A 25,726-nucleotide genomic window follows, 5' to 3' on the forward strand; every position below is an offset into this window, starting at 1 on the left:
AAATATATTCCATGGGTACAAAATAGAGCTGGATTGCGGATCAAACTCGTTCCGCTTGACCCGTCAACTCGCGGATTGACTGATTTTTTTGACTCAAAAAATTTGACCCGCAAAAAAAAAAAATTCAGACCACCCCACTTAAACCTGCGGGTGATCCACTAGACCCGCAGATAATATTAATAATAATAAAAATTGTTAATTTAAATATTTTTATTAAAAAATAATAAACTTTTAAATTTTAATTATTGTTTTATTAAAAATAACAATAAAATTTAATATTTTAAATAATTTTTATTAAAAATAATAAATATTAATCTATTTATAACTAAAATTAAATAATTTTTAAAACTTTTTATTTAATAATAAGATTTAAAAAAAAAATTAATTTTTGTGAGTTGGAAGATACCCGCACTGAATTTTGGCTGACCCGCACCTGCCCCGCATAAAAATCACTCAACACGTACCCGCCCGCGAACCAAAATTTTCAAATCACTCGACCCGCACCCGCCCTACAGCGGGTCAAACGGGGCGGGGCCTGCAGATAGTGGTTCATATTCCCAGCACTAGTACAAAATACATGGTCGGACAAGCTTGCATGTGGTGCGAGGAATTCTCCATCTGCTATGTTATATATCGACGCCTCCGGTTTGGTTATCCGAACCGGTAGTGTTATCATAGAGTAGTTTTAATTGTTGTAAAAGAAAATCAACAATAGCACTAAAGTCACTTGATTCAAGAATCGTTCATGAAATTCAAAATATTTTTCCTCTCGTACCTTCGTAACCTTTGATGTTACTGGTCTTTAAATACCGGTGATTATTTGTATCATCGTGTGGGCTGGGATTAGCACGATAATGTGAAGTTTATCTTTCACAAGCTACCGATCGAGCCAAGTAATCGACGTTTTAAGATTAAAGCTCTTGACGGACAGGTATCGTATAGAGAATTTTGGAATTGATTAGTTATGTACTTCCGAGTGATGCATGTAACTATCCGTAGGACGTAACTGCTTCTTGTACTCCAAAATTTATTAACCAGTATGATGAAACAAAAAAATATACTTCAATTTTTTAAAACTTGCATGGGTACAATGTGTATTAATTGAAAATGTTATTTTTCGTAAACATGAATACTTACATCCACATGTGCCAATGTACGTGACAAAATATGTAACAGAATCGAAAAATGAATAGCATAGTCAGATAAGTAGTAAAAATGGCTCTAGTTTCAGTGTTTCACTAAAACTATGATTATAATTTTAGGAGCTAGAAAACAAAACTGCGATTGTAATACAAACAATTTTAAATAAAGAAATGAAGAGAAACACGATTTAGAAAAAATATTCTTAAACGATATGATGTCGAGATATAATTTTTTTTGTTAACTCTTAGATTCGTTCCAGAGTAAAACGAGACATAAGCGAATAATGATCCAAAATCAAACATGTAAGATCATTCAAGTAACACCCGTGAATTATCTCTGCAAAATTTTACTATATGAAACACGTTGTCTTCTTGATCAGACGAGATTAAGTGGAAGTTGTAACCACCCATGTAATTAGTTAATATATTCGCATGTTATGACTGATAAAATGAAAATGAGGGATGAAGATGTTATATTGAGAAAGTATATCGACTAGTGGTCAGTGACTTCTCTGACGAGCTACTAGTTAAATCGTCATCATGGACGATTCGCATAATTTACAATTCTAAACTTTTTTTTTCTTATAATTTTATATCTCTGCACACATGTTACGATCATTTTTTTTTGTTTTTAGAGTATAAGTACTATATTAACAAGTTAGAAGGCCTGACTGTCTGAGATATAATAAGTTTTATCTGCCTCACGATTTTTTTTTCTTAGGAAACTGTCACTCAAAAACTATGTATCCAGAAAAAAAATCCTTAAAAAAGTATCTAGACGATTTTCAAAAACTATAAGTACGTAACAGAACTATATGACTTCTTTTCAGTCTTGGTTGGACTTCGGACGATAATTTCCAAAGCAATTCAAAAGATCAAATGCAGACCTATTTTATCACTAAAACAACTAAACTAATTACCAGACTATCTCAAAACATGAACTTGCACAATTGTTTTCTGATATTATTTTTCTTCTTTAAAACGATCACAGTTGTTTTTTAATATCAGTTATGAGTTAAACATAAATCTTAAGATGTGTAGCAATGTGATGATACATTTACCTGCTCCAAAATCCTAGTATTCAAAATTATAGTACTAGAGTTTGCAGATCAGATCTCCTTAATTAATAAACTGTCTGTGTCAATGTTAACATCTTCTAGATCAGCTTTGCCCACCATTTGTTTAGTAATGCATCAAAGGAATCGGCCAATGGTTTTAATCAAAATGACGGAAACCACATGATTATTTTATTTGTTTGCTTTTCATCTCTTATTTAAATGCTCGTTAATCGTTAATAACAATGCTTAACTACCTTTCTCACTTGCCCACGACCTAATGAAGTTTACAGCTAACCCAATTAAATAAATTTGCTGCTGTGATTTTGATGTAGGGACTACTTATGTATTGGTACATATTGGGAAAAGTCTTATATTGAAGTATATTTGTAGATGCTATAATTAAAGCAAGTGCACTCTGCACGCTGTTCTTGTAGGGTACTGACAATGTTGTACTCATTTGATTTTAGCTTTTAGTATATTTCTGTCGTCTTACGACTTCCGGAGTTCGCGAGGCTCTGATCTCCATTTTTGTGTTTAATCTGAAGGTTACTTTTTCAAGATCCAAAACCGAGGATCTAGGATTGTTGGAACATTTCAAACGTGATGATTTATTGATTTTTCTTTTTGAGTATACACATATAATTGTTATATAAATTGTCATGAACTACACTCGCAACAAAATAGTTTGAATTATATATAAGAGCTCATAGTTCTGCCACATGATTATGTCTACATAACAGATCTTAACATGTGAAAGTTACGATCTTATAGTTAATAAAACTTATCTTTGATTCGACATACATTATATTTTACTTATGGTTTCAATTTCATTTTTACTAAAAGATATGAACAATAAGACAAAGGGCCCCAAGGTTACTAAAATAATATCTCTCTTTACAATTTTTAAAATAATTTTACTTTAAAGTGTGTATTGATAGCGATATATCACTATAGGCTACAAAAAAGGTCACAGTAAAATACGTTATTATTTACTTGCGTACAATCTTCTTCTTTTTTCGAGAAAAGGCTTTACTTGTGTACAATCTTGCAACCATAAGTGTTTTTTTTTGTTACTGAAGTTGCAAGTCTAAAGTTATTAATTTATTGAAAACATAAAAAGCTTAATAAACAATACATGAGTTCAACTACTTGAAATCTAAATATGCCCAAATAGGTAAAGTATTTATATTTTCGATTTTGTTCCAGTTTATTTTGTGTTACGAAATATATATATTTTTTTTAATTATCTGGAGGTTCTGGTCAAGACACTTAATCCCTTAGGTCTAAAACCCGATATGTACTATATTATTTTGGCGTAAAGTATTCTTCTCACGGTAAATCGAACCCAGGAACACAATAGCACAAATGCATACGCTTAAACCAATTGAGCTGCCAAATGATTTTTAAAATTACCTCGTTTATGTATGCTAAGAAATCCTAATGAATTTTATTTTATTCTTTTTTTAATTTCCATATTCAAAAAATGTCGAACAATCATGGTATGGATGGTCAAATTTAGAATCAAACCGAGGAACACAATGACACAACGCCTACGCTTAAACCAATTGAGCTGCCAAATTAGATCTTGTTCTAAATCTTATATATTAAAATAGAAATCATGACTTAGTTCATGTGTGATTTTTTTTATTTGGACCACCCTTTAGAAATTTATTTAAATTATATTTTTTATAAATAAATGAATTATTTTTAATTATTATAAAACAAAAATAAACAGATATTCATATATTTTCTCTGAAATTGTATATGAATAAAATCTTTTCATATCTTTTTATTTACAATATAAATATATTATTCATTTTCATTAAAATAAACTTTTTAAATATTTAATTAATTTTGTATTTATTTAGATAAATGTATATTTCATTTTCACCTAATATTTTTTATAAAATATTTGTTAATTTCGTGTTTATTTAAAACTTAAATGTATATTTCATTTTAAATAAAAAAACTTTTTCAATATCTAATTAATTTTGTAATTATAACTAAAATCATGTAGAATTTTATATTAAATTTGTGATATTAATTTAATATAATAATTTTCAATTAAAATTTTGATCCTTAACCAATAATATATTTCAATTCAGAATTTTGTATCACATAATATAAAATATGCTATCACTGAAAAAGAAACATTATTGTATGTGAACTATAAAATTATTGTATTTTAAAATGTTATATAAAATAATTAGTTATTTACAATTAGTCACATAAAGCAAATAATTATGTTATACAAATAAAAATAATCATCCATGGTTTTGCGAATCAAGATCTAGTAATTTTTAAAATTACAGGTTAAATACTTTTCACGGCCTCGTTTACATGCAACGCAAATCCAAACTAATAATATGAAACAATGATTCGCTTTTATATATGCTAAGAAATGATAATGGATATTATTTTATTTTGTTTTTTAATTCAATATTCGAAAAATGTCGAGCAAGTATGGTATGGATGGTCAAATTTCATTTTTGTAGAGATCGTGTATATTTGTTTACATATATGAATCTGTATATTAAGGGTCTGACTGGTTCAAACGAAGTGGTTGCGAAAGTTTGAGGATGTGGGTAATTGCAGTTTCTAGCGTTTTTAAGAGATTTGTACGACTGGTTCTGCGATTAGAAATTAGTGCATTTGCAAGATATTTATGGCTGGTTAACTACCAAATACATCAACGGTTAAATAATAAATTAACGATATTTACATTTTATATAATTATAAAATATTAAAAATCATAATATTATAATCAATATAAAAATTATATTTAGAAAGTAATAATTTTAAATTTTAAAAAATTATAGAAAATATTTTCATTTTTTAAATGTGATAATATTAATTAAAATATAATAGATATATTTAGTATTTTTTTAATTCCAATTTAATTTTTTATTGAATATTTTATTTTGTATTTATATTATTTAAAAAAATGGAGAAAAAAATTATCATCTCACAACCGTCCATAACCGTAAACGCTAACTGGAAACAACTTTTGAATTTATAAGGTTTAGAACGGTTTAGAACGATTTGAGTGATTGTTGCAATACGCCGACAACTACTACTATCCGCAATAGTTGCATTTGCAGGTGCTACTGGAAAAAACAGTCATGCCCTCGGTGGAATGATCATATATTTATGACCTGGATATGGAAACTTTATGTACGGTTTGACTTGGTACTAAAACGGAACAACACAAAGTAATGTATTATTGGAATGAGATAACGAATATTAATTTTGGTTGTCAACGAAAATTAATAAATGTTTGTATCGAGACAATGAGTTGGTGGTGTACATCTACAACCTGGGGACTTAATCTGTGTATTTAGATATTTTTCCAATAAAATAATTGTAAAAGAACCGATTCGAAACAGCATATGCTTTGTTACAAAAAGAAAAGGTATATGCTCAGTAGTAGTCAGTTGGGTTTATTCGAATTTTTATTTTTAAGAAACAAAAAATAAAACTCAGAAATTCGATAACTGTTTCCAGCTACCAAACGTTATTTTTGCCTGTAATCACGTACATCCATAGAGCAATGTATATCAACAGTTAGAAGAATAAGTCAAGGAATATCGAGCCCTGTGTCACCATTTCCTCTATTCTTTGGCATCTAAAAATAACTTTTACATTATTATCAGCACTAAATAAAAAACAAAAATTTATTTTAAAGCCGTGTGTCACCATTTTCTATACTTTGGCATCTAAAAATAACTTTTACGTTACTAATCTCATAAAATTAAAACAATAAATATTTTAGTGGTTAGAAAGAGAAATATTTAATCAAAAAGAAAGAATATATATATATTTTTTTTCAACAGAAAGAAAATATATTCTCGTAAAAAAAAGAAAGAATATATATTCTCGTCAAATAAAGAAAGGATATATATTTTTTTTCTGTTCAACAGAAAGAAAATATATTCTCGTCAAAAAAAAAAGAAAGAATATATATTCTCGTCAAATAAAGGAAAGAAATATACCACTAGGCACTAGTGCATGTAAGTTACACCTTAGCGCCTAACGTGTCAAAGTCCAAAACAAATATCATGATATTTATTATTTTACTGATTCATACGATTTTTGTTGCGGTAATATAGTTTTTTCACGATACTATAAATCACAAGGAACGCTTCACTTTTATTCTCCTCACCATTCTTCATTCCTCTAGAAAAAAGGTTGTTCAACAAGAAAGAAACCTAAAAAGAAGAAAGGATATCTAGAGATGTCGGTGACAACTACGGTGGAGGAGAACCATCGGAAAGATCCTTCATCACCGGAGAAAGAGGCGGAGAAGAGGAAGCAGAGATGGGCGTTTTGGGGGAGAAAGTGGAGGAGATTAGATTATTTCAAACTCACGGCTTCATTGTTTGTGCATTCGATGGCTCTCTTGGCTCCGTTCTATTTCAGCTGGTCAGCACTTTGGGTTACCTTTTTGTTTTATACGATTGGTGGTCTCGGTATTACGGTGTCGTATCACCGGAACTTGGCTCACCGGAGTTTCAAAGTCCCTAAATGGCTCGAGTATCTCTTGGCCTATTGTGCCCTTCTCGCCATTCAGGTCCATATCAATAAACTAAATTATAATTTTCATTATTTACTCAATTTGGTCCAATAGATCTTTAGATCTTAATATTAATTAGTAGTATCTTTTATTTTTATTGATTATAATTCTTTTTTTTTTAATAGGGAGATCCGATTGATTGGGTGAGCACTCATCGATATCATCACCAATTCACGGATTCAGAACGAGATCCACATAGCCCTAAGGAAGGCTTTTGGTTTAGTCATCTCCTATGGATTTATGATTCCGCATATCTCGTTACAAAGGTGATTTTCAATATTTTATAAGTCGTTTGTTATAACGACAAGATCTAAATCATTATGTTTGAATGAATGAATGTAGTGTGGAAGAAGAACAAACGTGGACGATTTGAAGAGGCAATGGTTCTATAGGTTTCTTCAAAAGACAGTGCTGTTTCACATTCTAGGACTTGGTATCATTCTCTTCTACCTCGGTGGCATGTCCTTCGTTACTTGGGGAATGGTAACATTGAATCTCCCTCTCTCTTGTTTTCGATGAAAATAAAATACTGTCGTACTAGTATATTATAGCATTAAATTATAATTGACTGATGGGTGATCCAGGGGGTAGGAGCAGCACTGGAGGTGCACGTGACTTGTCTCATAAACTCACTATGCCATGTCTGGGGCACTCGAACTTGGAAGACAAATGACACTTCTCGTAATGTTTGGTATGTAAATGTTTGTTGTGAATCAAGAATAATCGAATATCATATCTGTCGCATTCCAAAAATATTTATCTACACGTGAATTGTGGACAGCTAATGGGACCAAAGACGCATTATTGTTAAACTTTATTTTGTTTTCTTGTTGTTGTTGTTGTCTTTTCGAAGGTGGCTATCGGTATTTTCATTTGGAGAAAGTTGGCACAACAATCACCATGCTTTCGAGTCGTCGGCTAGACAAGGACTTGAATGGTGGCAAATCGACATTTCCTGGTACATTGTCCGGTTTCTTGAGATTATCGGTTTAGCATATGACGTGAAACTGCCAACGGAATCTCAGCGACGTCGTATGGCTATTGTTCGTTGAACTGCGGGAAAACAAAAAGAAAAAGAGAGATTAATTCTATGTAATTAGAATAATTTCTAATCCTAAAAGAGTTTATTGTTTTTATTTTATTTTATTTATTTTACTTTTGAAGTTTTGGGTAAACTCAATGAACGTTTCCGATGTGTTTGTGTTGGAACAAGTTAATTAAGATATTTGTCGTGATTTGGTACTTATAATTTATAAATCCTTAGTGGGGAGGCTGATCTCCCTTTGTCTATGTGAACTGCTTTTATTATGTGTCTAAAAATATCTAATCGTCATTTACTAGAGAACATGGAATAAAAATTGTAAAAGAAGAAAAGCAAAAGACAATTAACCTTTTTGGATTTCGAGTATATTATTTTTATTGAGAGTGTATGATATCTAATCGTCATTTACTAGAGAACATGTAATAAAAATTGTAAAAGAAGAAAAGCAAAAGACAATTAACCTTTTTGGATTTCGAGTATATTATTTTTTATTGAGTGTGTATGATATTTTAATATGACAGTTCGTCTCTGTTAGAATAATACATGTGTTTCTACTATCAAAATGAGGCCCGGACGGAGACCGAGACTTCTCTCTCTTCTGTAAGACGAGATGAAGCTTTCGCGGTGCTCTATCGACGGTTCCCGTTTCTTGGATTTCGAATCTGGGAAGCCGATGCTCCTTATGCAGGCTTCGCCGGCTCTGTTCTCGGGAGAAGGAGGCTTCTCTGGCTCCGTTTCTCGCCGGCTTACGACTCTGAGGTGTGGAGGCTCTGCGCCTTGCGCCGTCGGGTTTGATTGTCACCCCTTTCCTCAAGGGTGTGACTCATGATTCATGTGTTCTGGTTTGGTCCCCTCTGAAGAGATCTCGAATAGATCGAGTGATTCTCTTCGATGGTGTTGACGACAAACAAGAGGAGATGTGGGATTTCTTTAATCCCGTGATTAGCGGCTTGGAGGCTCAGGATGAGATTTCGATGTAGTTCGATGGAAGCTCTCCGTGAAAGGAGCTCGGCCGTAGGTGGTGGTGGTGGATTTGGTGTTTCCGGTGAGACGTCGGTTGTTGACCGGCGTGTGTTTCGGTGTCCCGGTGAAGCGCCGTTCGACGGTCTCCGGTGGTGACTCTTAGCGGTGAAGACGCGGTGAATGTGCGACGCGTGTAACTCGCTTGGTGAGGTTTCAACACGTGTTCTGTACTCATTTCAGAATCGACGCGTGTTCATCACGTGTTTTAGTGCTGCGTTTTTTTATCCGGAAGGGTTTTGTCCTGGGCCAGTCTTGGGTCTGCCTGTATTATAGGCCATTGTTGGGCCTTTAGGGTTTAGTCTATGGTTGAATGTATGGTTTTTGGATCCCATGTTTGGGTTTTATGTTCTTGTATTTTGGGCTTTAGTCCCTTTAAATATCACTAGATGGCAAAAAAAAAAAAAAATACATGTGTTTCTACTAACTCACATACGTACACGAGATAAAGGTTGTGAAAGAAGAAAAGCAGAGATGCACTTTTTTCAAAGGCGAGATACATTGGTTTCTGGAGTTTGTTGTTGGCTTTTATACAGTGTATGTCAAAAAAATAAAAATCTTACACAGTATCAAAGACTATTTTGATCACATTCTCTTTTAAATTTTTATTTTACTTCAATATCACGTTGAAGTCGGCACTCTTCTTTTTCGTTAATGGATCAAATACTTAATAAGGCAAATGAATAAGGGGTGTTCAATCCGGATATCGGTTCGGTTTAGATTCCGTTTTTTTCGGTTTTTGATATTTCGGTTAGTAAAATATAACTACCATTCTAAATCTATATTTACTTCGGTTCGGTTTGGTTTATATACCGTCGGTTTTCGGTTTATTCGGTTTTATACCAAAGAACATAATTATTTAGTTTGAGATCATATTATATGAATTTTATAGTCATATTGTCAACACAATCATCTATTAAAAATATAATACATGTTTAAATAAATGAACAAAAAAGCAAAAATGCTTTTATCATCAAATAAAATAATCAAATCTATAATTAAAATGAAAGTTTTAAATTTTGAAAATAAAAATATGAAACAAAACAGAAATATGAAAGAAAAGTTTTTTCATTCTTCCATATTTAGTGTTCATTAAAGTCATACTTTTTCAATTGAACATGAAACTCTGTTTGTTTACAGATAAGAAAAAAGTTGTGAAATTTTTTCATTAATTATTGTCCATCAAATTTATAATCTTCATATTAATTTAGTGAAAGACTAAAATAAAGCAAAAAGATTTAAAAGAAAACTTAGAAAATAAGATGTATAAATTGTGATGTATTGTTATTTAATTATAGTTCAAGTGTTTTACAAATTAAGATTCTTTATTACTATAAAATTATGGTAATAGTTATTTACACAAATTTAACTTATGTAACAAATAGATTTTCATGTATTGTTATAAAATAGATACATATTTACATGTTTCTACTTTTAATCGGTTTTGTTCGGTTTATTTGGTTTAATCGGTTATATACCAAACCATATCCAAATCCTACGGTTTTTATAAAATTATATCTATTCGGTTTATATGGTATATACCAAAACCAAACCTTATTGTCTATTTCTGTTCGGTTCGGTTTTACCATATTGAACAGCCCTACAAATGATATATAAAAGAAACATGACACTTTTTACGAAAGATTTGCCAGAACTCAAAACTTGATTCTAAATGCAAAACTACATCCAAATTTGAATCAAATGCAAAACTAATCTAAAAGACTTGTAAAACTACAGCCGTTTATTGTGACCAAACAAAAAATTAGAACTCATTTTTATGAATATAGTTCCGAAAAGTCTTCTGAGTCTTCTGACATAGTGTAAGTCGTCTATACGAAGTCCATGGAAATCTTCTGGTATAATTGATCTTAAAAACAATTTATAAATTTTGTAAAAGTATTTTGATAAATGAAAAATTAAAATCATGTAATTATAAACAGTTTTAAGTGATATAAATTAAGATATAATAAAACTGAATTGTTTTCTACATAGATGAGTGAAAGTAGTGAATCGTGATATTCTTTGGTTTAGGATTTGACAACATATGTTGTAGTATTGTATGTATTCTTATAGTTAGATTTTGGAAAGCTTAAATGTTTTTTTTTTGAAAAAATAATTTTTTATCTATATGTGTCTATTTCTGTATATATTAAACTCTTTTTAAATTTAAGTTGATTCTATGAAGTGTTTAGTTAGTTAATTTAGTTTCTGGGTTATTTTTAGGGCATAGACGACTTCTCTGGATGCAGGGAAGTCGTCCATACGATTTCAAGTCTTCTAGACGACTTCTAGGAAGTCGTTCAAACTGTACCTAATATTCCCGCCTAAAATTTTACTATTTTCTGCTCGAGTTTTACCAATTTTTTTAAAGTTCCCGACTAAACATTAAATATTTTTTCATTACTATTAAAACCAAATGTTTCTAAAACATTAAACATTAAGAGAAAATACATAGATTAAATTAGGATCCGAATGTTTACAAACCATGCCGCTGTTAATGATAACAAAAATCTTTGCATATACGTATTTATCAGTATATTTTCATTACTATTAAAACCACAATGCAATTGTTCCGCAATTGTTCCATATTGCTATACGGACCCTAAATTTTGTTTCGGCTTTATGATTTCTGTTCGATTTCTCACATTTACTAAATATTGTTGGGAGTGGATGTTTCGAGATAGAAATGTGTACTTAACTATTTGTTAAAATGATATGATAAAGGACTTTATAATCAGTGTTCTGAAATACATTGCCACATGAACCATGACCGTGAAAGCGAACTATATGTATTTTAAACTTGTTTTCTTAATGTGTTTTAGTTTGGTAGACCTACAAACGCATGCAAGTATGAAAACCATGAAAATTATTACATAAATTTGTGTACTATGTGGTATTGGATAATGGATACAGGGCTACACATACGCGTATGTCATTGGATAATGCTCATTGACGCCAACACTCTCGTTACGACGAGTTACGAGTACCTCGTTACTCGCGGGCACTCACTCGTAATCTCATGCTCAAGGATCCGAGAAGCTTAAACTGGGATTGTGAATCATGTATAACTTGTTTGATTAATTCCAACATGAGTTTGTTCAAATGTTTATAGCCGAGTTTCTTTTTCAATTAAAAGTCAAACTTCAAGAAAATCTCACGACACTAAAACCCTCTACCCCAATCTCATGACACATCTATTCTATTAATTTAAAATCCTATTTTTAATCTAATTATAAATATTGTCATTTAAAACTTGGACATATTTATATTTCACTAAAAATAGATATCAATACATTTAAAATAAGATTTTTTTGAAATTTCCTTAGTTTATTTTCAATATTACAAACGTGTCACTCCTATTTTTATGGTTAACAACATTAATTTCATCTTTATTGCTATACATCCGTAAAACTTTCACCATTTATTTTCACATAAAACTATGGACATTTCATTGTATTTAGTTGTTTCTTATTTATTCTAGCATTTAAAATTTTCCAAAGCCTAATAGAGTTGATGTATGTGGAAGCACCGTAGCCTATTGGTTAAGGTTTAAAGGTTTCTACACCCAGGTCTAGGGTTCGAATCTCAGACTATGCAATTTATTGCAGATTACAGGAAATCCAGGTTTCAAGTCCCAGAGAGAGCGGTTTATTAAACAATTATGCAGACTACAGAGGAAAAGCTTGCAAGGGATCTTCAACATGGTGCAAGTAAATCTGGCCAGGCGTGGATCTTCATAGAACGGCTCAGATGATGCAGTTAGACGTAGGTTTTCATAAGGCATGTAGTATTGTCGGTTGTCGAATCGTCTATGTAATCTTTCCTATATCATAATTGTAAGATCTAATAAATCAGCATTAAAAAAGATAGAGTTGATGTATATAGTTGTGGTGTGTAAGAAATATACACCAACATTGCTTCAATTTTGACAATTAATATAAATTTATGATTGGTAAATTATAGTTATACAACTATATGATTTTTATAATATAATTAACCTTTAAAAATTTTCATAGCTTAGTGCTATATAAATATATAGTTGCTATATTATATGATTTTAATTAAACATATTTTATTCAGATGTGGGTAACATATTATATCATCATTTCTAAAATAGTTAGTTATATACTATAAAAATATACTTTTATAGTATAGTTAAATTAATATTAAAAATGTATTCTATACAAAAACAATTAATAACAAAATTAAATATATAAAATAGATCATTATATATTTAAGAAATCTAAATAATAAAATTATAAAATTTCGCAATATATAACACTTGAATGTACATTATATATTTAAAACATTTAAAATAATGTCAAAGTTATACATTTATAAAAGAAAAAGATAATCTGCACGGACGTGTGAGTTCAAACTTGATCTAATCTAATATATTAATTTATAATTCTATTTTTTTATCTATTTACAAATGGTTTAAATTGGACCATTACATTTAACATGTAGGCATTTTATGGTATTGTGCTAACTTTGCGATAGAGGATGCATGTACCACACTATCTCTATCTCACCAAAGTGACTACAATCTAAACGTTACAAAGCTATAAAAATGGTAGTACAAGAAATTCAAACAAATAAATATCAATGTTTTTACCAACTCTAATTGTGTTGGCCTATTTGAACCGTTGTTTTAGCGTCCTGTGTTCCCAAACAAATCCATAGACCGTAAATGTTATAAGAGAAACTTTTGATTTTCATCAATAAATTACTCTATCTAAATCATTTTCAATGTTACAAACTTGAAAAGAATGTATTTTCAATCTAATGCAACAAGAAGAGAATTTATCATCACCTACCAAGCCGAAATCAAGCCAATCTAAACGGATAAGAGAATTCGTTTAGACTTTAGAGAGAGGCAGCTAGCTAACTAGGGCCCGGTCTTGTTTTTTTTTTTAGCAAAAAGCCCATGTGGACTTGGACAAACCGTGTCTAAGTGAATTTTCTATTCCAAATAGCCTACTGTTTGGTTCAAAACATTGAAAACCAATTCTTTTTAAGTAAAGTCAAAAGTCAAAGTTCATATATGCGTGGTGTGTGTATGCATAAACATAACATACCGAGACGAAACTTGCACAAGTCAAACAACGACGTCTCAAGAACCCTATATATAAGAGTCATCATCGCATTTATTATACACATACAAACCAAGAAAAGACCCTAACCAATATCAAAAAGCTCTTTCTTGTTTTTTGTTTTGTTTTTTTTTTTTTTGATTTTTCATTCAAAGAGAAGAAAAATCTAAGTATGATGAGGAGACAATTAGTGCTTGTAATAATCTTAGTTGTCATTTTCGTTGTTGTCTTGGACGTTACGCAAGTTGAAGCCACAAGGTCTTTCCCGATGGCCGTCGATGAGATCAGTCTGCTATTGCAGGTGCTGCAAAGAGGTCCGGTTAGAGGCTCGGGTAGGAACGGTTGCACCCATATCCCTCGCGGCGGTTCAGGTAGGTGCCGCCACGGCTAAAGCTGTCACGCGAAACTTCTTCATCATTCTTTGATTCTTTTCTTTTTGCAACATTTGTATGTTACGTACATAGTTACATATACGTAGTTATACAGTAGCTTTAGATTTGGTCTCATATCAATTGAATTGTAATCAACGGTAATTTGATTAATACAAACATGTTTTTTACCGCTAGTCACTAAGTTGGTAAAGAAAATAGCATTTTCCGAAACAAATGGAATAATAAAAAGTTTCCTTTTTTGTTTGTTTTAAAAAGAAGCTTTATTGGACTTTTCAGCTTGAAAAGGTAGACGATACAGTGAAATAATTCAAGTATTTTGACTTTTATAATTTTACCACAAAACAATCACATAACACACAATGACACAAACATACGCTTTATATACAGCGTCTGAAGGAAAAGCTGTTCTCACGGCAGTGTACTCCCACTTACACCGTTCGTGGCTGGAGGTTTTTCCTTCCGACGTCTCTTCTTGATGAAGACGTTACAAAAAGTCAGGCCTTGACGGCAACTACAATAAGCTCATTTAAGTTTCCTGCTTCACAGTAACATATGAATCTGATATGTTTTGTCTGGAAATTTACGCACACAAGATACCGCGATTTCATAACGTTCCTGTGACATCAGAACCTGCATTAGTGCCATAGCACAAGGGTCTTTAAAGATCTCAAGGATATAGTCACCCAAATGATTTACCTATAGACCATTGGTGCTAGTAGTTAATTATTTGGTTTTGAAAGGTAACAATATTGGGGTTCTTTGTTTTGATGCGACAAGAGAGAAGAAGTCTTTGTTCTGTATCAGATATGCTCTTCAGGCGGTCCTGTATGCAGTCTGGCGTGAGAGAAACAAGGTAAAGCATGGTGGAAAGCTAATGCCGTTACAGATTCTACAGAAACTGGTTGATAAAGGGATTAGGAACAAGATCAGTGTATTGAGAATGAGGGGAGTAAGAGATATGGAGTTGCTGATGCAGTTTTGGTTCCAAACTAGATTATAATAGCTTTAACTATTTTGAAATGTTGGTTAAATCTTTAGTATAGCTCCTAGAGTATAAAGGATGCACTTGGTTGTATACAGGCTTTTTTGATGAATAAATTTAACATTCATTCAAAAAAAAAAAACAATATTGGAGTTTTGGATACTCCCAAATCTCGGGAAAATCTTCAATCGAAATTGTTGAAGGTTTAAGTGTTTTAAGAACCTCTCTCGCCTAGGAAGAACAACATTTGAATCAAACCAATCTAAACCGGTTTGGTTTCTGACTCGGTTCTCTGTATCGGATTGCGAATAATATTGAGCGTTTGACGACACTTACGCCGAATAAACATTACCGGAATCTTTAGACTGGTTACTTTCTTTTTAGTACTTGAATTGAAGCTGATCAGAATTGATAACCACTAGAGAGACAAAACCTTTTTATTGAATTTATGGTAGGCTTCCGGTTTATCAAAACATAAACAATGATTTGTAAAATAATCAAATAATTTATCTCCTTTCAAATTTTGTTTTTTTTTTTGTCACTGACTATCAAATTGTTTCTAAAGTCTACAAAACAATGAAACGTGTACCATATATTTGCTATAGTACATATGTATACAGGAACGGTTACGTATATATACAAGAACAAAATATGTTTGAGTATTGGGATCAAAATATACGCGCGTGTTCATCCGTGGCACTTTCCCGAGCCTTTGGGGATATGAGTGCAACGGTTCCTGCCGGATTCAGGAACCGTACCCTTCTGCAACGACTGGAACACAGACCGGATCTCACTATCGACGGTGGTTCCTAACAGCCTTGTGGCTTCTACTTGTTTGGCGTTAATGAAAATCAAGAAGAGTGCAAGCAAGATCACTCCAAAGACCACTTGCTTCTTCATCACCACTTTGTTGTCTCTTTGAACTAAAGAAGGAAAGAAAAGTCCGTTGACCAAAAAAAAAGAAGGAAGGAAACAAAAGTTAACTTGTAAGGTCTACGATTTTTTTTTTTTTGCCTACGATTTGTCTTGCACTTAGACACTTAGAGTTGATACATATATATATATATATATATATATATTGAAATTAATATTGATATGGTTTGACTTTTACGTAGAAATTACTGGGTTTCAACATTTGAACCAAAAACAAATAATGAAACGGATCAAACAAGTTAACACAACACGGTTTCTGTCTTGGACAACAAGGTTTTGTTTTTGTGGCTCTCACCGAAGATCGCGTCCCGCGAATTTCAAGCAAATGAGGAGGAAAATATAATAGCAATGTTGTGATTCGGTTTAAGTTGGTTACTAGAATTCGGTTTGGTTTACCGTAATTAATGGTAGGAAACTTGATATTTCTGCCTCATTGCTTAGGTCGTAAGTCGTAACTGTATAGGTTCGTACTGTATAACAGGGTTCAAGCGATGTGTATTTATCTTATCATTTTTTTTGTGTTAACTTTGTCGGTTGGTTGAAATTGGAAACAACCTGTTCAATAAGACTGGATAGGCCATGTTTAGTAACTTAAACTTTGATTTTTTTTTTTTAACCAGTAACTTAAACTTTGATTATATTGTATGCTGAGTAATTTTTAAGAAAAATATTTGGACTTGAAAATGTAAAATTGATTTTGTTGTTGTATCATATATTTGGCTTAACACGTAGAATGTGATCGGTAAATGTACGAATAACTAGGAGTAATCTAAACTGTTTGAAAGGACTGGAAAATTTATAGAGAATAAAATAAAAGTAAAAAAGCAAAAGCTAGAGCAATTCTCTTTTTTTTTTTCACAGTCATAATAAGGGAAAAAGGTGGAATGTTTTACTCTTTTTTTTAATAGTATGTAGAGTAAAAGAGTAAAAAAAATGTAGTTTACCTGATTGATACTCTAAAAGCTGATATGAAAGTAAAAATTCTTTTCGCTCAGATATTCTCACTCACTGTGTAATCGCACACTGTGCACATTTGCCGGCTAATATTGATCACATCAATCATGTCCAGTAAACAAACCAGTTTTTTTTTTTTTTTTGATCAAACAAACCAGTTATTCTTGCTTTGGTGTTGGTAGAAAGGTGCTGACTTTTGGACCTAATGAGTAATGAATGGTATGGTTGAAGTTGCATGAAATTCACTGCCGGTAGTTGTGGTGGCCTAAAGCCAAAAAGCCTTTTTATCATTCACAAAATATCTTATCTAACTATTTTTTGAATAAAATCACATATTTGAGTCCATCATTTTGTAAAACTAAAATATGTACTGTTACTTAAGTGGTTCTAAATCAAACACATGGAAGAACCTTCTTTTTTGTAAGTTTATATTTTTAAGATTTACTCTTTTAGGTCACTCGTTCAAATCTAATGTTATTTCTATGAAGGATCATTAAAGAAGCAACACGTTCAAAAAGTCAATAGTAACAGAGATTTTAGAAGATTATCCCATTCTTTAGCAAACTAGTCACTTGTACTCACACAGACCATGGAAACATGACTTCCTGGTAATAAATAAATTCATTTGACCTGCAAAGTGACTCGTCGTGATCAATGGACGTTGATGCAACATCACTCATCTGGTTAAGGTTGGAGTCCGAGACTACTTGGTGAAACCAACTGTGAAGATCCTGGGGTGTATCTTGAGCTAGAAACTCCCCTTGTTCACTACAATCCCCTTGAGGGAACTTTCTAGAAGCTTCTTCTCTAAGAAGAACCACTTGTGCTTGTAGACTAACAACCTTAACATATACAAGCAATTCAAAGAACTAATTGTAAGTACACCAGAGATGATGAAGAATAAAACTGGTCTACTTTAAACTGATTTTATATGAAAAACCTCCTTTTTTCGTCATAATTAAATGAATCACTATAACAAGATGAAAAAACCTGTTGCTGCAGGGAGAAGATTTGTGAGACGCAGCCGTAAATAGGATCATGGAGACGAGATTGCGCCTCATAAGAGATGGTTCGTACCGCATCGCATCGGTCTTGATCAGGGAGATGAGAAATGAGCTTGGAGAAGTTGCTGGCTCCAAACACTTTGTGAATGGCTGCAAAATTAGAAGACCCTTCTTCGTAGCAAAAGTATGGTGCAAATACACAACCTTCTATACATTTCCTACGCAAGAACTTGCATGCTCCACATGGTGAACCTAAACCTCCCATTCTCAAATTAAATGCAAGTTTTAGTTAGCAAGTTACTATCTTGGAGGAAGATTAATACTACTACTGACGATTATATATAGTGAATGGCAGTGTTTATACAGAGTGTAAGAGAAAAGGAATAAGCTGGAATTTATTATGTACATTTATCATATTTTGTGTGTGTGCGCAAAATATATATAGTAACCCAATTTGCTAGTTTACAAGTTTGTCTCTGTAATGGCGTACAATTACAAAAATGTACCTTAATTATTTTCCTCCATTGAGTATATATACATTATAAAATATATATTTTAATTACATTTTATAACATGTTATTGTGTTTAACCTTTAGAGAAGGAGAATGTTATAAAATATTTTGAGAGAGAACATATTAATATTGAGATCCGATCGATTAAGAGATTTGGTTGACGTATAGGACAAAACAATGAGTAAACATGAACCAAACGCATTTCCCTTTTTGTTCCAATTGGTAAATAATAGTTTTATTCATTATTTACTTGATTTTTGTAAATTATTTAAATGTTCATATTAATGTTTGTTTAGTTTACTTTTTCTGCCAATTGGTAGGATTTTCTCCATTATTTGAAAGTTTAGACGAACCTGCATCAAAACAAAGGTTGGTAGTATTAGTCTATGAAATTATTCTAACTAGATTTTAGACATTTGCTATGCTATCAGTTTTGATTAAACTTTACAGGCTAGAAAAAAATAGACCCATCATTATCCAGCCCACATGACAATCATGATTATCAACAAAGATAAAAATTATTAATTTTAAGTTCAAAAGGTAAATTATTAGAAAATAATGAACTAGTGATAGTGGATTGTGACTTAGTGTTTGTTTAGTGAAGATTAGAAATATTCTGAAAAGGATTTTGGAGATCCACGCAATAAACAAAGCATAAATGAATCCAGAACTAATACGGTACGTGTTGATTGTTTATCTTTACAATTTTACATAGATAATTCTGTTTGCAGTTTTCACTTTGTGTTTGATTTTATATGATTATAGTCTGCTCTATGATTAGAACTTACTTGTGTATTTAAATGTAAATTATAAGTGTATATAAGTTAATTCTATATATATATTTCTAAATATAAGAGAACAAAAATCTCTTATAATTGAAATACACCCTTGTTGGGAGATCAGTCTGAAACTTTTTATAGGTTTGGGATACTTTCAAGGTTATCAAAAATAATGTTTGCGATATTTATATAGTCACGTACAAACCAATTACTAATCCAGGTAACTATTGATTAAAAGTGAAAGAGATGGCTGGATTTGTGTATAACACAATAACGGGAAAGATGGTTAACATCAGAGGACATAAGCGTCAACTTCATTAATCATTCATTGTTTATGTGACAAAAAGAACTCTGATGTTGGAGACATAATCAATCAATCAAGTCATCTTTTCTCTGCTTATGAAAGTTGCTTAGGACACCGGGAAGATCAGACCATTGTTCTAGGTGTTATAGAAGTTGCTTAGGAGGACAAGGACGACAATAGATAAGAATCTCAATAAGTGAGTGTTAGACTGTTAGTTGTCTGTTATATAAAATCTGAGACTCCTTTGTCAGACTGTACCGAACCTTAACATGAACTCATAATACACTTTCTGAGAAATTGCACTTGTTCAAGTTATTTTCCAAAACATCTTTACACAATACAGAGAAGTATGGAAGTCAGTATAATAAAAAATAATCGGGATGACCCTACATGTCATACTTCACATTGGCATCCAAGCCCTGCAAAATCTAAATCAGGTGACTGAAAGGATCAGTTTGCAAAAATTGAATGTAGGAGAGCTTTGGAATAAGCTATTGGAGTATTCTGCAGAGAGATTTAGCAGAAGAACAAGGCTTGGGTTCAGGGGCTGATCTACTAAGGGAGTAGTGGGGTCAGCTGACCCCACTAAAGTGAACAAATAGTTTGTTTTGTATGAGAAATATCAAAGAATCTTCAGCTAAATTGGTGTTAGTTATAGTTCAGACCCCTATAAATTAGGGTTCGAATCCCTAATTGACACTTTTTTCAAAGTACATGTAACATTTTTAGAAGAGTCAAAGTACATGTAACATTTTTAGAGCTTATTACATTTTTATATAGTGAAAACAATACTTATTCTTTAAATATACAGCCACTGTGATACAGTATGACCCCGGTAAAAAATATTTCTAGATCCATCACTGCTAGATCCACCACTGCTTGGCTTCTCTTCTCATGGCTCATAAGTCATACATATACCCTGACTCTGCTACTAGTTGAGTAAAAGTTTCATATTCGTCTCTGAGTTCTATGAGATCACATCCTCAACTCTCCTCTCAGATGATCCAAGCTTGGCTATAAACTCACTTCTCCTTGTGCCTCTTCGACTACTCCGCCGATCACTAGCTGAATCGATCTTTTATTGGTTTTTTTTTAAAAAAAAATTTATGTGGGTTCTAACTATTGGGCTAACTATCAAAAACACTAAGGTCTATGGCTTGTTTTTTTTGTATTCTCATGCTTTAAATAGAAGAATTTCGTCAAAAAAAAAGTGTTGTTTCTTTGCTGCATTGAATTTTGCTGGATTATTTTTCCTTGTGTAATTAATTGGTTTATTCCGGTCTAGTCTGGTTAAAGCATTTATTCATCAACATAGTCAAACCAGATTGAAATGCAAATTACCAAAAATAAACATTGTTATCATCCATTCATACGATCAATGCCTATAAGAATCTACTTGCATGACACGGCAATAGAGAGAGCTAGGGTTCAGAATAAACAAAGACCAAGTCACATAGCAGAGCTGTTTTCCCCACGAATCTCTAGTTACAACCGGAGCTCGAGGTCCACCGTTGTCGTCTCTGTGAAAGATACTAGTGAGGTCTCAGTGATGGCTTCCTGTGATGTCCACCTAATATGCGTCTCTTGTACGGCCTCGAGATCAGGATCCATCTCAGTGCACTCTGGAGATGGTGTTCTGTTTAAATCCAAACCACCCTCGAGGTAGAGATCGCTGGAGTCACTTGTTGGAGGCGAAACACAAACACGAGGAGATCTGCTACTCCTTGGAATCTTAGGTAAAAGTCTCCTGTTTGCCTCTTCACACACAAACGAACCCAAGGATGAAGATGAAGCTTCAGGGTTAAATGGAACCAGAGCTAGAGCCATACCCTCATCTATATCTTGAGGCTGAGCTGGAGTGAGAGGATCGAAAGCAAGAAAGAGCGTCCCATCTCGAGAGTGGAAGGACCAGAGGCGACGAGTCTGGTTAACCTCTAGGTCGTTGTCGCGGACGAACTGGTTCCAACCAGAACACAAGGCGTAGTTGAAACTGCTCCTCATCTCCCATATCCTCAGGTTAGCGTTCCATTGCACCTCAGCATCGTTACCATTCAACAAGATCACGTCAACTCCTTTGAGTCCTTCATCTCGATCTGCTCTGTGATGCTCCTCCACGATGCTCAACTCTCTCTCGTTCAAGAAGTCTTCTATTATCTGCTTAAAGGGGATCAAGAGACGTCCTTGGTCTGGCTTGAGATCGGTCTTCGTTATCACCTTCTCTATCACCAGCTTCGCTTCCAAACCGTTCTTTCTCCTCATCAGTTCAACCAACCATCCAGGCGTCACCCCAGGCTCTCTTCTGACCGGTTCCTTTTGCTTAACCGGTCTCTTTCTTTCCTTAACCGGAGGTTTGATTTCTCTAATCGGCTGTGCTCTGATTGGTTCGTCATTGGACTCCACCACACGACGCCTCTTTGACTCAACGACGGCTAACAAACTCCTCGAAGAAGAAGAAGACGAAGAAGCAGTGTTTTGTTGATTCTTGGACTCATCATCAATCTTTCGCTTGCCTAGCAAGAAAGTGTTGGTGGCTGCACTAATGATAGTGTCGATCATGAGCATGTTTCTCGCTTGCACGTCTTGTCCTCGTTTCGCTCTTGTTTCATCGTCGCCAAAAGCGTGAAGCAACGTCGCAAAAAGATCAAAGCATCTCTTCTCTCCCTCGCTGCGTTTTTTATCTTCATCATTGGTCGCCATCTTCCTCGAAAATAGAGTTCTGTTTTCTTTTCTTTTTCTTGGCGATGAATCAAAATCTCTCTGGAAAGATATATAAACACTTAAACAGCAATAAGAAGATAGTAATGAGGAGAGCGAGGCTGTGAAAGGGTTTAGTAGTAGGGACAATTTATATAGCGTTTCATTTCACCTTTTCTCACACGGACACCTAAAAAGGAAATTTTCCAATTGTCTTTTTTTTTTTTATTAGTGAAGACAATCGGATATATCATATATGTTATAAGTTCTCTCTCTTTCATTTTTCTTCTTAGATCTGTATTTATCTTCTTACTTTTGGTTAGTTTTATTTATCGCTAACAAAAAGAAAATATAGGGTCCGATTGGTAATGGCTGTAGCTTTAAATATTTTGCTGTAGAAAAAAATCTGTAGATTTTTTGCTGTGGCTTTAGATTTTATTGCTGTAGAATTTTATTGAAGCACTAAAAAATTGCTTTGGATATTTGGCTCTGCAGAGCACTTGTATAGCTGTAGGATATTTTAAGAGCTGTGGTTTCAAAAAAAAATTTAAAGCTTGATTGCTCTGAATTTGGTGCTGTGGAAATAAATAGGGCTGTGGACAGCACCTACAGCAACTACCAATCACCCCCATAATTTCGTTTTCTTTAATTTTTTTGATTAGTGAAGACAATCTGAAATATGTTAGAAGCTGTCTCTATTTCCTTTTTCTTTTTAAATCCATATTTATCTTCGAAGGAGATGGGTTCCTCGGCCTTATAACCAAGTCTGGTCGGCATACAAATAATTTATTTTGTATCAACAATATTACTATTTTTAACATAAACCAGAAAATAAATTGTTTTCCTATCCTAAATTTTTGACATTATTTTTAAGAAAAAGTTAATGGCAAACATTATATTTTGGTTATGAAAATTTTATATATAAACTTAAATTCTATACAGAACTTTTTTTGACATTTAAAATAAAATAAAAATAAATTAATCTCTACGACAACTAAACATAAATAATTGTATTATTAAAAAGTATTAAAAGATAGTATGTTTTTCAATTATCATATTGTCATTTTAATTATATGATTATTTATGAATATTGGACCTCCAGAATATACTGATGTGAAAGGGCGGAGGGCCCCTGAGGCCAATGCCTTAAAAATGATAAGGTGAACATGGTTCTGCCGAGAAAAGTAGTATGATGAGGTTTCTTGATGCGCCTTTGAGTAGCGCACCGGGCAAAACAGACATGCATGGGTTGATCATGGAAAGCACTAATGATATATGTTAATTGTTTGACTCATATATTCTAAACCACGAGGCCTTTACGTATGAAATCACTTGAAAAATATTCTCAACTCAATTACAGAGCTCCTCGAAGAAGAATCAGATCGAACGGAGTTCAGATGTGGGAGTTATGCATTTTGCAAATCAAGTGATCTTCAGTTCTCGCGAATTTGGGCCGTACGGATTATCCAGTTCACGTCTTGATCTTTACCACCATGGACCAGAACGACCAGAATGAACCTGGACAGTAGTCGAAACTTGAAAGGTCTCCTTGACCAGACCAGTCCACCTCAAACTCAGCAACTTTAACTCATTTATTATTTTCTAGTCAAATTTCTGATTTCTTAGATGTGTGATTCCCACAAATAATTATGTCTTTCTTTGACCACATCTAGTATAAATATGTACTCTTTTATGGATAAAACCAGTCTATATTTTTGAGTTTGTTTTTGTTTCTTCTCTGAGTGAGAGAGTGTTCTTTAGCTAGTTCATTGGTGTGAACCAGCTTGTTGATTTGGTGGTCAGCCATTTCATCTTTGTGTGTTGTTTGGTGGTTAGCCAACACACTACATTCTTTCTTAGGTGGTTAGCCTTAGATCGTTGGTATATCAAGAGCTATTCCGCATCTCTTGACGATCCTTTCAATCCATTTCAGTTCCAGAAGAGTCATTTGCCTTCTCAGATCATATCCAACACCCAGATAAAGTGATCCTCCAATTTAGAACATATCACCTTTCATCCTAACGACCAAAGCTTGCCGGCATTATAGTAGAGAAGAGTGACCGGAAATGCTTTTTTGACCTTATGACCGAGCAGGATTGTCGAAGAAGCCTGCTCGGCCTTATGGCCAAAGAGATTGTTGAGGAATGCTTGCATTTATCGCCAAAAAGAGAATGGGCAGTTGGAGAGGCAGCTCAGCCCTATGGCCGAGGAGAAGATTCTTGAGACTAGCTCGGCTTTATGGTCGAAGAGATGGGCCAGTGGGAGGCTGTTCGGCTCTATGGCTGAGGAGAGAGATCAAGTACGTATGCTAGGCTTTCAATCGGGCCCGTAGTTTTGGGAGGTTTAAATGGACCTTGAGTCATTTTCAGTTCACTTGCTAACATAAGCAAGTAAGCAACTACTTGCGTCTGCGGGGAAGATGAGAACAATATAAACTGGTATGTCATGTGACCTAGTCTCTCAATACAAACAAACAGGGCCAAAGGGCAACTAGAGTTATTCATTTCGAAAGAATGCATGTACTATCATTATTCTTCTTTTTGGATAAAGGTTTCATACATACATCAACATTAGTTTCAAATACATAATGAAGTTCGTAAACGATAATCGTGTGCTCTTTTATTATTATTATTCTTCATCTTCTTTTTGGTATTTTGGAAGCCCTTAAAAGCTAAAACTAGATTTGTTTTTTTAATAAATTGTTCAGATCCATGAATTTTGTAAGTGGCGACGTGCACCTCGTTAAATCCATTCATTGCATAAGAATTTGGATGACAGAAATTATGGGTAGGCCTAATTGTGGGCAGTTGGTGCCAGGGTCCCTGTATTGATAGTGCAGACCTAACAAATACAAAAGGTGTATGTGACATTGATAAATACCATCGCAAACCTAGCTGACATCCAAATAATTCTCTTTTGTCGTTCTTACTTGTTTGTGCAAGATGGCTCATGTGAGCTACACGATTGTCTGATTTCTCTTTTTGATTGTGCGAAAAGCTTAAATGTTGGTACTTTCATTTTAAGAAGCTTAAAACGATTGTTAACACTACTTATCATAAAAAAATATAATTAAAAATGTAAATGCATACTTATCATTTAAACATAATTGAAATTTTCCAAACGTAAATAAAATGCCATGTTCTTAATTTATAGAGAAATTCTCTAAGATAGTTCTTTTTAAATTTTTATCACAAAAATAGACATCAATGAAGAAAATGACCAAAATAAGTTTTATTAAAGGGTA

At 33.1% G+C, this 25,726-nt stretch overlaps 5 protein-coding genes across 5 annotated transcripts; 2 read left to right on the forward strand and 3 right to left on the reverse strand.

The window, feature by feature from the left end:
• The first annotated feature begins 6,344 nt into the window (after window positions 1–6,344).
• Window positions 6,345–8,063, forward strand: LOC106447009 (delta-9 acyl-lipid desaturase 2-like). Its single transcript, XM_048778372.1, has 5 exons — window positions 6,345–6,770; window positions 6,899–7,039; window positions 7,116–7,256; window positions 7,358–7,464; window positions 7,627–8,063. The coding sequence occupies exons 1-5, from the start codon at window positions 6,435–6,437 to the stop codon at window positions 7,823–7,825; spliced, it is 924 nt and encodes a 307-aa protein (XP_048634329.1). The 5' UTR covers window positions 6,345–6,434; the 3' UTR covers window positions 7,826–8,063.
• A 5,673-nt stretch (window positions 8,064–13,736) lies between these two features.
• LOC106450077 lies at window positions 13,737–15,444 on the forward strand. The gene has a single exon (XM_048778373.1). It carries the CDS (start codon window positions 14,101–14,103, stop codon window positions 14,317–14,319), a length of 219 nt encoding a protein of 72 aa, XP_048634330.1. The 5' UTR covers window positions 13,737–14,100; the 3' UTR covers window positions 14,320–15,444.
• An 18-nt stretch (window positions 15,445–15,462) lies between these two features.
• On the reverse strand, window positions 15,463–16,882 carry LOC111215378. The gene has a single exon (XM_048778374.1). The coding sequence runs from the start codon at window positions 16,200–16,202 to the stop codon at window positions 15,990–15,992; it is 213 nt and encodes a 70-aa protein (XP_048634331.1). The 5' UTR covers window positions 16,203–16,882; the 3' UTR covers window positions 15,463–15,989.
• A 100-nt stretch (window positions 16,883–16,982) lies between these two features.
• Window positions 16,983–19,394, reverse strand: LOC106450075 (LOB domain-containing protein 14-like). The gene is made up of 2 exons (XM_013891735.3): window positions 18,180–19,394; window positions 16,983–18,031 (listed from the first exon to the last, which is right to left on the reverse strand). Exons 1-2 carry the CDS (start codon window positions 18,456–18,458, stop codon window positions 17,768–17,770), a joined length of 543 nt encoding a protein of 180 aa, XP_013747189.1. The 5' UTR covers window positions 18,459–19,394; the 3' UTR covers window positions 16,983–17,767.
• Window positions 19,395–21,090: 1,696 nt separating this feature from the next.
• LOC106448774 (B3 domain-containing protein At2g31720-like) lies at window positions 21,091–22,565 on the reverse strand. The gene is made up of 2 exons (XM_013890615.3): window positions 21,841–22,565; window positions 21,091–21,807 (listed from the first exon to the last, which is right to left on the reverse strand). The coding sequence occupies exons 1-2, from the start codon at window positions 22,483–22,485 to the stop codon at window positions 21,274–21,276; spliced, it is 1,179 nt and encodes a 392-aa protein (XP_013746069.2). The 5' UTR covers window positions 22,486–22,565; the 3' UTR covers window positions 21,091–21,273.
• Between the last annotated feature and the right edge of the window lie 3,161 nt (window positions 22,566–25,726).

The sequence above is a fragment of the Brassica napus genome, chromosome A4 (genome assembly GCF_020379485.1).
Source record: "Brassica napus cultivar Da-Ae chromosome A4, Da-Ae, whole genome shotgun sequence".
In the NCBI taxonomy this organism is placed as follows: Eukaryota; Viridiplantae; Streptophyta; class Magnoliopsida; order Brassicales; family Brassicaceae; genus Brassica; species Brassica napus.

Bases quoted from the DNA above. Each gene is read 5' to 3' on its own strand.
- LOC106448774 (XM_013890615.3), bottom strand. From the start codon at position 22,485: ATGGCGACCAATGATGAAGATAAAAAACGCAGCGAGGGAGAGAAGAGA. The intron at 21,808-21,840 runs AATGGTAACGAT...CAATGGAACGCT, and splicing joins GAGTTGACGTGATCTTGTTG to AACCTGAGGATATGGGAGAT.
- LOC106450077 (XM_048778373.1), top strand. From the start codon at position 14,101: ATGATGAGGAGACAATTAGTGCTTGTAATAATCTTAGTTGTCATTTTC.
- LOC106450075 (XM_013891735.3), bottom strand. From the start codon at position 18,458: ATGGGAGGTTTAGGTTCACCATGTGGAGCATGCAAGTTCTTGCGTAGG. The intron at 18,032-18,179 runs GTTTTTTCATCT...GTATATGTTAAG, and splicing joins TCTTCTCCCTGCAGCAACAG to GTTGTTAGTCTACAAGCACA.
- LOC106447009 (XM_048778372.1), top strand. From the start codon at position 6,435: ATGTCGGTGACAACTACGGTGGAGGAGAACCATCGGAAAGATCCTTCA. The intron at 6,771-6,898 runs GTCCATATCAAT...TTTTTTTAATAG, and splicing joins GTGCCCTTCTCGCCATTCAG to GGAGATCCGATTGATTGGGT. The intron at 7,257-7,357 runs GTAACATTGAAT...TGGGTGATCCAG, and splicing joins CCTTCGTTACTTGGGGAATG to GGGGTAGGAGCAGCACTGGA.
- LOC111215378 (XM_048778374.1), bottom strand. From the start codon at position 16,202: ATGAAGAAGCAAGTGGTCTTTGGAGTGATCTTGCTTGCACTCTTCTTG.